The 13,985-nt window shown below is 16.5% G+C and overlaps 1 protein-coding gene across 1 annotated transcript; it reads left to right on the top strand.

The window, feature by feature from the left end:
• The first annotated feature begins 3,055 nt into the window (after window positions 1-3,055).
• Window positions 3,056-5,095, top strand: KVR01_002209 (uncharacterized protein). The gene is made up of 3 exons (XM_044787702.1): window positions 3,056-3,480; window positions 3,797-4,039; window positions 4,122-5,095. The coding sequence occupies exons 1-3, from the start codon at window positions 3,345-3,347 to the stop codon at window positions 5,018-5,020; spliced, it is 1,278 nt and encodes a 425-aa protein (XP_044647224.1). The 5' UTR covers window positions 3,056-3,344; the 3' UTR covers window positions 5,021-5,095.
• Window positions 5,096-13,985: the final 8,890 nt, after the last annotated feature.

Below are 13,985 nucleotides of genomic sequence, written 5' to 3'. Positions count from 1 at the left end.
TTTATAAAATATATAATTTTTAAGTTTATTAAATAAATATTTATTTAAATAAAGTTAAAACTTTTAAATAAATAATAATTCTATTTTTATTTATTTTAATAAACTTAAAAATTAAAGTTATATAATAAATATAAGTTTAATTATATTATATATTTTCTTTATATTATATAATTTTTTAATAATTTAAAATTTATATATAAAGTTTTTAATAACTTTATATATATTTTTATAATTATTTTATAAATAAAGTTTAAATTCTTTTTCTTTTATTTTATTATATTTTTTATAAAGTTAATATTTATTTATTTAATAATTATATCTACTTATTTAATTCCTATTAACTATTCATTTAATATTAAGTTTTTAATAACTTTTATATTTATAAGTATTTTTAAGTTAATATTAAAAGATTTTATAATATAATTTCCTTCTTTAATTTTTAATACTTTAAGTATAAATCCTTTTAATATACCTTTTAATATACCTTTTAATATACCTTTTAAACTATATATATTTAAATATTAACTAAGTATTTAAATATTAATTAAATATTAAAAAGTTAAAAGTTTAAAGTATTAAAAGGTTAAAAAAGTATTAAAAGGTTAGAAAGAGTATAGTTTTTATTTTTACTTTTTAACTTTTAACTTTTTAATATTTAATTAATATTTAAATACTTAGTTAATACTTAAATATATATAGTTTAAAAGGTTTAAAGGTAATAATAAAAGGTTTTAAAAGTAAAAGTAAAAGGTTTTAAAAAGGGTATTAAAAGAGGTTTAAAAGAGGTTTATATTAAAAGTATTAAAAATTTAAAGAATTTTAATTAAATATATAATTTTATATAAGTTTTATATATAAATTTTATATTAAATAAATAGTTAAAAATTAAATAAATAAATATAATTATAAAATAAATAAATATTAACTTTTTTATATTATCAAAAATTAATAATTATTAATAATAAAAGTATAAATTTTAAAAAATTAATTTATTATATTTTCTTTTATTTTTTATAAGTTATTTTTAATTTTTTAAAAAAGTTTTAATACTTTATTATAGAAATTTTAAAGATAGTATATTATAAATTATTTTTTATTTTAAGTTTTTAAAATTAATTATATATTTAAATAAAAATTATAATATTTATTTAATAAAAATTTTATTAATATATATATATATTTAAAGGAATAATTTTTAATTAAACTTTTAATATAATTTATTTATATAATAATTATTTTTAAACTTAATTTTATTATATAACTTTTATAATATTTTAATTAATATTATTATTAAAATAATACTTTTAACTTTATTTATATATTATAAAGTTAAAATTATTAATATTTTTAATATTAAATTTTAAATTTTATTATTATATAAAATATTATATATATTTTAAATATATATAAAATAAAAGTATTATATTTATTATATATAATTTTATTTTTATATAATATTTATTAATATTAAATTAAATAATTTATAATTTATAATACTTTAAACTTTTAATAAATTAAAAATATTAACTTAAAATAACTAAATATAATTTAATATATTAATATAAAGAATATTCATTAATAATAAATATTAATAAATTTATAGTTTTTAATATTAATTAAAAGTTTTATTATAATATTTAAGTAGAGACTTAAGCTTATAAAGTAATAATATAACTAAATATCCAAGCTTTTCCTACTAAGACCATGTTGTGATTCTATATTATTAAAGAGCGGCTCCTCTTTAATGTTGTAGGATCAACGGTCAAGCATTTGATTCATCCGCTTCTCCCAGCTTATAGCATCAAACACACCTTCATCCAACTCATCGGCATGTCCATTCCACACAAAGGTTGTCCCTAAAATCTTTCCCTCTCCAATCACGTTGATATAAAACTTGCGTGTCCTGTAGCATTCCGTTTCATACCTAGCCAGTTTCTCTTTCTGTTCACTTCCATCAACCTCATATGCCATCCCCTTGACAACCTCCCCTGGCTCTCCATTTACTAAAGCAGGATAGGGTCCCCACATTTTCAAATGAAGCCCAACTATCTCAGCAGGCTTCAGTTTAGGTACCTCAGGCAGGTCAAGTACATTTTGAAGCATCCTCGGAAACATCAGAGAGCCATAAAAGAAGTATAGCTCTTTGGCCTCATGTGCTCGGGCATTCTCCTCCGCGAGTGCTATTCCAGCCTTTCTGTGAGTCTCGGCAAAATCAGAATCATCGTCTTCGGCGGCCAAGAATTTTTTGAGCATTAGGTTACTCCGATTAGCTGTCGCTGATGGTGTAGTAGAGGTGATTGCTGTCGATTGACTCTGATCTTGGCAGACGTGCTCCGTGGTCTCTGCATGCGCACAGGGTGAACAATCTGCCTTCTGTGCCATCTTTCAACAGGTGGAAAAGGTGACACGGAGATACGGTTTTTGTCAATCCAATCAGAGAGAAATGAAGAAAGAAAGCAGCCTGCAGGCTTGAAGATAAGACCCGACAACAATCTAAATCAGGATGATTTGTTGATGAGATGCAGCAGATGTCTGTGCTTGGAGAATAATAAGAGTACACAAGCAGTTTGTAGGATGGCACCAAGTGAGCTGCATTGGAAGGGGCAGGATGAGCGTCTGTTCGTTAATTCTCTGCGGGCTTGGGACCCAGGCATCCATTTATGTAGATTACCGGTCCCGCAGTTATCGTCTGGGGTTAGGGTAGAAGTTTCATTCCACACTGCTTTACACGGTACTGCCGCCACGGATACTTGCGGTACACCGATGTGTGGGGCTAAAGCGAGTTTGAGAAAAGAGACCCGGGGGTATAGCCGACGGCACAGTCGGTAGCTGGGTCTTTCAGCGGCCGGCGGCCAGCGGCCAGCGGCCAGCGGCCAGCGGCCAAACGGTGATATGCAATGATTAGCTAACCGAATCTAAATTTGGACCGGTGGATATCTGGGGGATTAAATCACACGCGTGCATCCAGGCCCGCCACCCTTGCCACATACATTCCCAGAGTCTCCCGCTTTATGTGGACAGGATCGATACCTAGGTAGCTACCCGATTCTGTCCCTAATAATTGAGTGTACAACTATTGTGCTCGTGTGCTCTATTTCACTCAAGCACCTCCTCAACGATGGGCTGGGCGGAACACAATTTTTGGGCTTTGATGAAAAGGCCATCAACCTAATCGCCCGTTCAAGATCATGTCATTTGTCCGCGATCCGCGATCCAACCTATTGTTGGGTACTGCTCGCTCAGGTTCCGAGTTTTCCCGCGGTCAGTATGTGGGTTGCAGTTCAAGCTGGCGGCACAGCTGATGAGCCCCCCGGCCCCGGCCAAAAAAACAACTAAAAACTACCATGGCCCTTCAATTATACCCCACCATCCTAATTATATCTTGCGTCAGCGTCATTCCTGCTGAAACCAAAGGTCGCAGGTCCAGAGGCCACTTTGCTACCTCGCGAAGCTACGCCGCAAAGCTACGCCGCAGACATGGTAAGATATTTGCAATGTTTAATGTCGTGATGGATGACTTAAGAGTTGAGCGTGGTGTATAAGAAAAGCCTTGCATCCTGTGTTCATTTGATTGATCCAGTGTTCTCAAACATAAATCACGCTCAACAATATCTATACATTCTGTCTGTCCTCCCCTACTCATCTCAAAATTGTGCAAGAATCCACAAGTCTCAACCGGACAAGATTCTTCAAACTTTTCCGTTGTCACAATTAAGAAACCCTGTTCACTCCTGTATGATTTCGACAAAGCACACTTAGCAGATTTCATCAGTTCATAACATGTCGAACAACACAGGCAACACGAACAACGAGTTGCGACTTGGCCTTGAGGTCGAGAGCTTGTTGTCTCTTGTAGACACAAGAACTATGGGGACTGAAGAGTTCTCAGAGCTCGTTGTCCAGCATTGGAACGCCAATATCAAGAAGAACGAGCTTGGGATCCATACGGATTTCTTGGGCTCATACACAGGTCCAGCATACAAGGAATGGTCGATCACCTGGGATCCCACGGTTGTAGGGGAGATCAAAGACAAGAAACGTGAGCGTCCGAACTCTAGCATTCCAAAATCAAACCAATTACATGAGTCAAATTTTCTGACTATATCGCACAAATTTACTAGATGCTCTCGAGATTGTTTCGCCGATCTTAGCTTTCGACAAGACTGGCTCTTGGCGCTCCCAGATCATCCGTTCGTTCCAGATTCTTGAGAGCCTCTGCAACATCGAAAGTAACCAAAGCTGTGGTTTCCATGTGCATCTCTCACCCGCGGGAAGGGGTTGGACTGTAGGAGAGGTACAGAATATCTGCATTGCCATCCTTCATTTCGAGACTGCTTTCGGCTCTATACTCCCGGAGCATCGCTGGGGCAACTTTTGGGCAAAAACATTCAAGAACAACAACCCAACGTTTAGAGACCTAACGTTGGCGCAATGTTTCAATTTGATCCAAGGTTGCAAGACCATGGAAGACATGGCAAATCTCATGAATCCCCTGGAAGTCCATGGTAAGGAAATGGTCAACGACAGATACTACTCATGGAACTTCGAGAATCTGAAACGCAGCACCAAGGCTACCATTGAATGGCGCCAGCCCGAGGGAATGTCGACTCCTCAAGGTTGTATCGCCTGGATGGAACTTGCGATCGGTTTCATTCTTTCCGCACGTCGATCAACAGCCGCGCAGTCCATTCAGGGGTATGCGCAGAATGTTGATGGGTTGCTGAAATTTGTGAAAGAAGGTGCAGTAGAGGGCTTAAGCAAAGTCGAACTCTTTGGACCGATTTTTAGAAACAAGACCGGGAGCAAGATACTCAAAGACTCAAGGAGACCAACTGTTGCTGTTTTGGCTAAGAAGCTGAAACAAGACAAGGAGAAGAACATTTTGTTGAAAAAGGTCCTGCAGAAAGTCAAGAGGGAAGCGGAAGCCAAGGCTGCTGCTGCCGCTGCCGCCGCTGCCGCCGCCGCCGCCGCCGCAGCTGGTTCCAGGCCTGGGTCTTCTTCTGGCAATGGCAGGCAATAATGTTGAGGAGAACTATTGTGTTGGCTGCTGGTCAGTCAGGAGATTTTCAGAGTATCATTAGTAGTTACAGGCTGGATTGCTTAGAATGCGGAACTTGTATCATTATACCAATCGCGTGTTCCTCCAAGTGTTGTCCAAACGAAGTGTGCAGGATATGCCGTGCGGGTAATATAGCCACATGTGCAATTATAAAGGCGGCAGCGCAGACCACATCACACGTATTACACTTCTAAATATGCTGTACAGCAACATAGTATGGCCCTACTATGAGTGCATATCTCTGTTCATATGCTGACAGGGTAGGTGAATGCCGCTCAGTGTGACTGACGGCTTGCAATCATTCTTGCACACACCCACATAGGTCAAAAGACGTGCAATAAACAACTGGTCGTCCATGGTTCAGCAATGCCTATGAGACCGTATCATCATACTTAGGTGGCGACACATCTTTAAGAGAACGGATATTCACAGGGCAAAAAACGGATAGAGTGACGGTACGGTACTTATATACTACTAGGAATAACTAATAGGTAGATTGGTTATTATAGTCTTTTAGCTAGACAGTGTAAGTATATAGTTAGCAGTTATACCCTCCATTATAAGTTAAAATATCCACTCACACACTAACCCCTTTATACACACTAATTAATACTTATAAAATAATTTATATTTAATTATAAAAAAATAATAAAAATATAAAATTTAAAGTTTAAATATAATTTATTTAATAAATTTTATTAATAATTTTATATTTTTATAAATAAAATTATATAATATAATAATTAACTCTTTTAAATATAAAGTTAAAAGATTTATAATTATAAAATTTTAATTAACTTTTATTTAATTATTTTATTATATTATAATTTAATTTAATCTTTAACTTTATTTAAATTTTTTTTAAACTTTATAAAAACTTTTATTTTTATAAATATAAACTTTAAATTAAAACTTTTAAACTTAAATTTAAAATTTTTATAAATTTTAATATATTTTAAATTAAACTTATAATCTTTTAACTATTTTAAAAATATATTAATTATTTAAAATATTAATAACTTTTTAAAATAAAATTTATTTTAAATAATTATAAATTTAATTATTAATAATTATTTTATTTATAATTTATTAAAATTATAAACTTAAATAATAAAATATAATTATTTTATTTAATTATTTTAATTTAATAAATTAAAATATAATAAATTAAATAATTATTTTTAAATAATTTTATTTATAATATAATAAAGTTAATAAATAAATATTTATTTAAATAAAATTAAAACTTTTAAAAAATAATAGTTTTATTTTTATTTATTTTAATTAATTTATATTTATTTAAATTATATAATAAATATTAGTTAATTTAGTTTATATATAAGTAGTTAGGTAAAGTAGTGTGTATTAATATTAGTTAAAGGTCTACTTAGTTAGGTAGTAAAGCGCCTAATTAGGTTAATTAGACCTACTAACTAAGTTTAATAGTCTATATATAAGTATAGACCTATTAATTTTACTTATAGTAGTTAATCTATTATAACTTATTATTTTTATATTAATACCTTTTTAGTTTTTTAAAATCTTCCTTTTAGTTAATTAAAAAACTTTATTTACTAATAAAGTAGTTTTTAATTAAATTATTTTAATTATTTAAAATTATTATTAAATATATAATTATAATTTATTTAATTTAAATAATTTAAAAATACTTTAAATTAATATTTTATAAATTATTTAAATTATTTAAATTTAAATTACTTTAATAAATAAAATTAAGTTTAAATTATTAATTACTTATTAAATTATTATTAAGTAATTATTAACTATTAATATTTAGTTAGTTAGCCCTTTTAATAGTTTTTTCTTTTATAATTAGTAAAGTACTTTAAATTAACGTTTTTAATCACCTAATTACCTAATTAATTACTTACTAAATTATTATTAATTACTTACTAATTATAACTAATTATTAATTAATTTATAATTATTAATTAGTTTAATTAATCCTTTTAATAGTTTCTTTCCTTATAATTCAACTAATTAAAATACTTTAATATATATTAAATAAGCTTTTAATTAAAATAGTAATTATTAAAATTATTATTATAATTAAAATTATTATTTAAAATATAATTATTTAAATAATAATTATTATTTAAATTAAAGTTTTATTTAAAATAAAGTTTAATTTACTTTTATTTAAATAATAACTTTTTTTATAATCTTTTTTTTATTAATAATATAATTTTTTAATTAAATTTAAATTAATAAATTAAAATAAAGTTATTAAAACTATTATATTATTATTATTATTAGTAAAGTTAATTAAAATAAAGTTATTATTTATAATAAGTTTAAATATAATTAATTTAATTAATTTACTTATAAAGTTAATAATATAAAATTAATTAAATTAAAAATTTATTTAATTTAAATACTTTTTATATAATAATTAAAATATTTTAATTTAATAAAATATTTTTTTATTTATTATTATAAATATTATAAATTTAAATTAATATAATTTTAAACTTATAATAAATAAAAGTTTATTAATTAATAAAATAAAAGTTTTTAAGGAATTTATATTAAATAAAAGGGTTATTAATTAATTAAATAAAAGTTTTTATTTAAAGTATTATTTATTTAAATACTATTTATTTAAATAGTTTAATAAAGAGGTTAATAAAAATTTAATTATTTAAATATTAGTTATTTAATTAGTTATTTAAATAATTTAAATAGCTTTTAAGCTTAAACTATTATATATTCCTTTTTATAAATATTATTAATATATTTTTTTATTTTATTTTTAATTTAAACTTTTTTAATAATATAAATAAAAGTATTATTAATATATATTTATAATAATTATAAATAATTTTATTATAAAAGATTTAAAAATTATAAATAGTTATAATATTAAAATATTTCTATTTAAATATTATAAAAAATTAAAAAATATATAAAAGTTATTTATTTAAATAATATAAAAGTAAATTAATAAAGTAGTAAATAAATTAATAGGTAGGCTATTAAATAAATTAATAAATATATAATTAAATACTAATTTAAAAATTTAATAAATAAATTTAAATTATTAATTATAAAATTATTTAATTAAAAAGTTATTATAAATATTTATAGTTTTAAATTCCTTTTAATATATTATAAAAAATAAAAAAGGGTTATTATTAAAATTATAAAACTTAATTAATAAAAGGTTTTATTTAATAATTAAATTTATATTTAAATAGTTTAAATAACTTATTTTTTTAAATTATAATAATAATAATAATATTATTAATTTATTTTTTAAATTTAATATTTAAATAGTTTAAATAATTTATTTTATTATTAAAAATTAATTAATAATTAATTAATATTAATTAATTTAATTTATATATAAATAATTAAATAAAATAATATATATTAATATTAATTAAAAATTTATTTAATTAAATAATAAAATATTTAATTAAATTAATTAAACTTATTAATTAAGCTTAATAATTTATATATAAATATAAATTTATTAATTTTATTTATAATAATTAATTTATTATAATTTATTATTTTTATAATAAATTTAATATTTATATATAATATTTATTAATATTAAATTAATTTATAATTTATAATAATTTTAATTTTAATAAATTAATAATATTAATTTAAATTAATTAAATATAATTAAATATATTAATATAAAAATATTTTTAATAATAAATAATATTATAAATAATTATAAAATTATTATAAAAATTTTATATATAATAAATTTAATTAAATTAATTTTTAAAAATATATTATATTTTATTTTTAAAAATTATAATTATTATTTTAATTTAATAATAAAATTAAAAATATAATATAATTTATATTTATTTTTATTTTATATATATTTAAAATATATATAATATTTTATATAATAATAAATATTTAAAATTTAATATTTAAAAATATAATATTAATAATAATAATTATAATATAATAAATATTTATAATTTTAATTTTATAATATATAAATAAAATTAAAAATATTATTTTAATAATAATTTAATATTATAAAAATTATATAATAAATTAAATTTAAAAATAATTATTATATAAATAAAGTATATTAAAAAATTAATTAAAAATTATTTATATATATATATATATTAATAAAATCTTTATTAAATAAATTAATATTATAATCTTTATTTAAATATATAATTATTAATTTTAAAAAATTTAAAATAAAAAAATAATTTATAATATATTATTTTAAAACTTTTATAATAAAATATTAAAACTTTTAAAAACTTTTTAAAAATAATTTATAAAAAATAAAAAAATATAATAAATTTATTTTTTTAAATTTATATTTTATTATTAATAATTATTAATTTTTAATAATATAAAAATATAATAAAAATAAAAAAATAAATTTAAATTTTTTAAAAATTATAAAAATATATATAAAATTATTAAAAATTTTATATATAAACTTTAAATTATTAAAAAAATAAATAATTATATAATATAAAAATATAATATAATTAAAGTTATAAATAATTTATATAATAATTAAAATTTTATATAATAAATAATTTTATATATAATTTAATTTTTTTAAATATAAAATTAAAAATTTATAATTATAAAATTTTAATTAATTTTTATTTAATTATTTTATTATATTATAATTTAATTTAATTTTTTAAATTTAATTTTTTTTTAAAAATTAAAATTTTATATTTTAAAGTTTAAATTTAAAATTTATATATATTTTAATATTTTTAAATTAAATTTATAATTTTAATTTTTTAAAAATATATTAATTATTTTAAATAATAATAATTTTTAAAATTAAAAATTTATTTTTATATAATTATAAATTTAATTATTAATAATTATTCTTTTATTTATAAATTATTAAAATTATAAATTTAAATATTATATATAATAATAAAATATAATTATTTTATTTAAAAGTTAATTTTAATTTAATAAATTATATAATAAATTAAATAATTATTTTTAAATAATTTATTTTAATATAATAAAGTTAATAAATAAATATTTATTTAAATAAAGTTAAAACTTTTAAAATAATAATAATTTTATTTTTATTTATTTTAATTAATTATATTTAAATTATATAATAAATTTAATATTTATATATAATATTTATTAATATTAAATTAATTAATAATTTATAATAATTTTAATTTTTAATAAATTAATTTATATTAAAATTAATAATATTAATTTAAATTAATATAATTTAATATATTAATATAAAAAATACTTTTAATAATAAATAATATTATAAATAATTATAAAGTTATTATAAAAGTTTTATATAATAAATTTAATTAAATTAATTTTTAAAAATATATTATATTTTTAATTTTAATTATATTATATTTTTATATTATATAATTATTTTTAATTTAATTAATTTTTTTAATAATTTAAAATTTATATATAAAGTTTTAATAACTTTATATATATTTTATAATTATTTTAAAAAATTTAAATTTATTTTTATTTTATTATATTTTTATATTATTAAAAATTAATAATTATTAATAATAAAATATAAATTTAAAAATAAATTTATTATAATTTTTTATTTTTTTATAAATTATTTTAAAATTTTTTAAAAGTTTTAATATTTTATTATAAAAATTTTAAAATAATATATTATAAATTATTTTTTATTTTAAATTTTTAAAATTAATAATTATATATTTAAATAAAATATAATATTAATTTATTTAATAAAAATTTTATTATAATATATATATATATATATTTAAAAATAATTTTTAATTAAATTTTTTTAATATAATTTATTTATATAATAATTATTTTTAAATTTAATTTTATTATATAACTTTTTTTATATTAATTAATATTATTATTAAAATAATACTTTTAATTTTATTTATATATTATAAAGTTAAAATTATTAATATTTTTAATATTAAATTTTAAATTTTTATTATTATATAAAATATTATATATATTTTTAAATATATAAAATAAAAATAAAATTATATATATTATATAACTTTTAAATATAAAATTAAAAATTTATAATTATAAAATTTTAATTAATTTTTATTTAATTATTTTATTATATTATAATTTAATTTAATTTTTAATTTAATTTAAACTTTTTTAAATTTTTTAATTTTATTTTTTTAAAAGTTAAAATTTTATATTTTTAATTTTAAGTTTAAAATTTTTATAAATTTTAATATATTTTAAATTAAATTTATATTTTTAATTTTTTAAAAATATATTAATTATTTTAAATATTAATAATTTTTAAAATAAAAATTTATTTTTATATAATTATAAATTTAATTATTAATAATTATTTTTTTATAAAGTTATTAAAATTATAAATTTAAATAATAAAATATAATTATTTTATTTAAAAGTTATTTTAATTTTAATAAATTAAAATATAATAAGTTAAATAACTATTTTAAATAGTTTTATTTATAAAGTTAATAAATAAATATTTACTTATAAAATAAAGTTAAAACTTTTAAGAAAATAATAATTTTATTTTTATTTATTTTAATTAATTTATTTAAATTATATAATAAATTTAATATTTATATATAATATTTATTAATATTAAATTAATTTATAATTTATAATAGTTTTAATTTTTAATAAATTAATAATATTAGTTTAAATTAATTAAATATAATTTAATATATTAATATAAAAATATTTTTAATAATAAATAATATTATAAATAATTATAAAGTTATTATAAAAATTTTATATAATAAATTTAATTAAATTAATTTTTAAAAATATATTATATTTTATTTTTAAAACTTTAATTATTTATTTTAATTTAATAATAAAATTAAAAATATAAATAATTTTATATATATTATATAAATTAATATTTATTTATTTAATTTTTATAATTATTTATTTAATATTTTTATAAATTTATTTAATATATATTTTTAAATATATAGTTTATATAAAATTATATATTTAATTAAAACTTTTAAATTTAATATTTTAAATATAAACTTTTTAAACTTTTTTAATATACTTTTAATATACTTTTAATATACTTTTAATATATTTTAATATATTTTTAAAACTTTAAATTATATATATTTAAATATTAATTAAATATTTAAATATTAATTAAATATTAAAGAATTAAAAGTTTAAAGTATTAAAAGTTTAAAAAATATTAAAAATTAAAAAATATAATTTTTATTTTATTTTTAACTTTTAATTTTTAATATTTAATTAATATTTAAATATATATAATTTAAAAGTTTAAAAAATAAAAATAAAAAGTTTTTAAAAATAAAAATAAAGGGTTTTAAAGGTATATTAAAAGGTATATTAAAAGAGTTTATATTTAAAATATTAAAAATTAAAAAAGAAAGTTATATTATAAAATCTTTTTATTAACTTAAAAGTATTTATAAATATAAAAGTTATTAAAAAAATAAATATTAAATAAATTTAAAGAAATTATTAAATAAATAATTATAAAAGTTAAGTAAATAAATATTAATTTATATTATATTATATTTTTAAAATTATAATTATTTACTTTTAATTTAATAATAAAATTAAAAATATATATAAATAATTTATAATTTATATAATTTAATTTAATAAATAATTATATTTATAAAAAATAATATTATTTAATTTTATTATAATATATTAAATAAAAATATTATAAAACTTTTTTATTTATTATTAATATAATTAAACATAAAAAAATAGAATTTTATTTTATATATTAAAATACTTTTATTAAATTAATTTTTAAATTAATTATTTATATTATTAATAAATTAATTTATAAAAATATTAAAAAATTAATATAATTTTATTAATTCTTTTTAAATATAAAGTTAAAAACTTATAATTATAAAATTTTAATTAATTTAATTAATTATTTTATTATATTATAATTTAATTTAATTTTTAATTTAATTTAAATTCTTTTAAGTTTTTAACTTTATTATTTTTAAAAAAGTTAAAACTTTATATTTTTAATTTTAAATTTAAAGTTTTATAAATTTTAATATATTTTAAATTAAATTTATATTTTTAATTTTTTAAAAATATATTAATTATTTTAAATATTAATAACTTTTTTAAAAATAAAGGTTTATTTTAATATAATTATAAATTTAATTATTAATAATTATTTTTTATTTATAATAAAACTATTAAAATTATAAATTTAAAATAATAATAAAATATAATTATTTTATTTAAAAGTTATATTTTAATTTAATAAAATATAATAAATTAAATAATTATTTTTAAGTAATTTTATTTATAAAATTAATAAATAAATATTTATTTAAATAAAATTAAGATTTTAATTAAAAAATAATAGCTTTATTTTTATTTATTTTAATTAACTTATATTTATTTAAGTTATATAATAAATTTAATATTTATATATAATATTTATTAATATTAAATTAATTTATAATTTATAATAATTTTAATTTAATAAATTAATTTATATTAAAGTTAATATTAATAACTTAAATTAATATAACTTAATATATTAATATAAAAATATTTCTTAATAATAAATAATATTATAAATATATATTATAAAGTTATTATAAAAAGTTTTATATAATAAATTTAATTAAATTAATTTTTAAAAATATATTATATTTTATTTTTAAAATTATAATTATTTACTTTTAATTTAATAATAAAATTAAAAAATATAAATAATTTATAATTTTATTAATAAAATATTTATTTTTAAAACTTTTTTATTTAATTATTTAAATTTTAAAAATAAATAAAGTTAATATTCTTTATTTTTTTATTTATTTTAAATTTTTAATAATTAATTAAAGGAAATATTTAAAATAAATAGTTTTTTATATTTTAATTAATAAATAAAAATTATTTTTATTTAAAAATATTTAAAATT

Source organism: Diaporthe batatas, assembly GCF_019321695.1.
Source record: "Diaporthe batatas strain CRI 302-4 chromosome Unknown Contig00003, whole genome shotgun sequence".
Lineage (NCBI taxonomy): Eukaryota > Fungi > Ascomycota > Sordariomycetes > Diaporthales > Diaporthaceae > Diaporthe > Diaporthe batatas.
This window is presented reverse-complemented; position numbering and strand designations above follow the sequence as displayed.

What these genes read in the sequence shown, in the direction of transcription:
- KVR01_002209 (XM_044787702.1), top strand. Translation starts at nt 3,345, where the DNA reads ATGGCCCTTCAATTATACCCCACCATCCTAATTATATCTTGCGTCAGC. An exon ending in AAAGCTACGCCGCAGACATG is followed by an intron (nt 3,481 to 3,796) that starts GTAAGATATTTG and finishes CGAACAACACAG; the next exon opens with GCAACACGAACAACGAGTTG. An exon ending in GGAGATCAAAGACAAGAAAC is followed by an intron (nt 4,040 to 4,121) that starts GTGAGCGTCCGA and finishes CAAATTTACTAG; the next exon opens with ATGCTCTCGAGATTGTTTCG.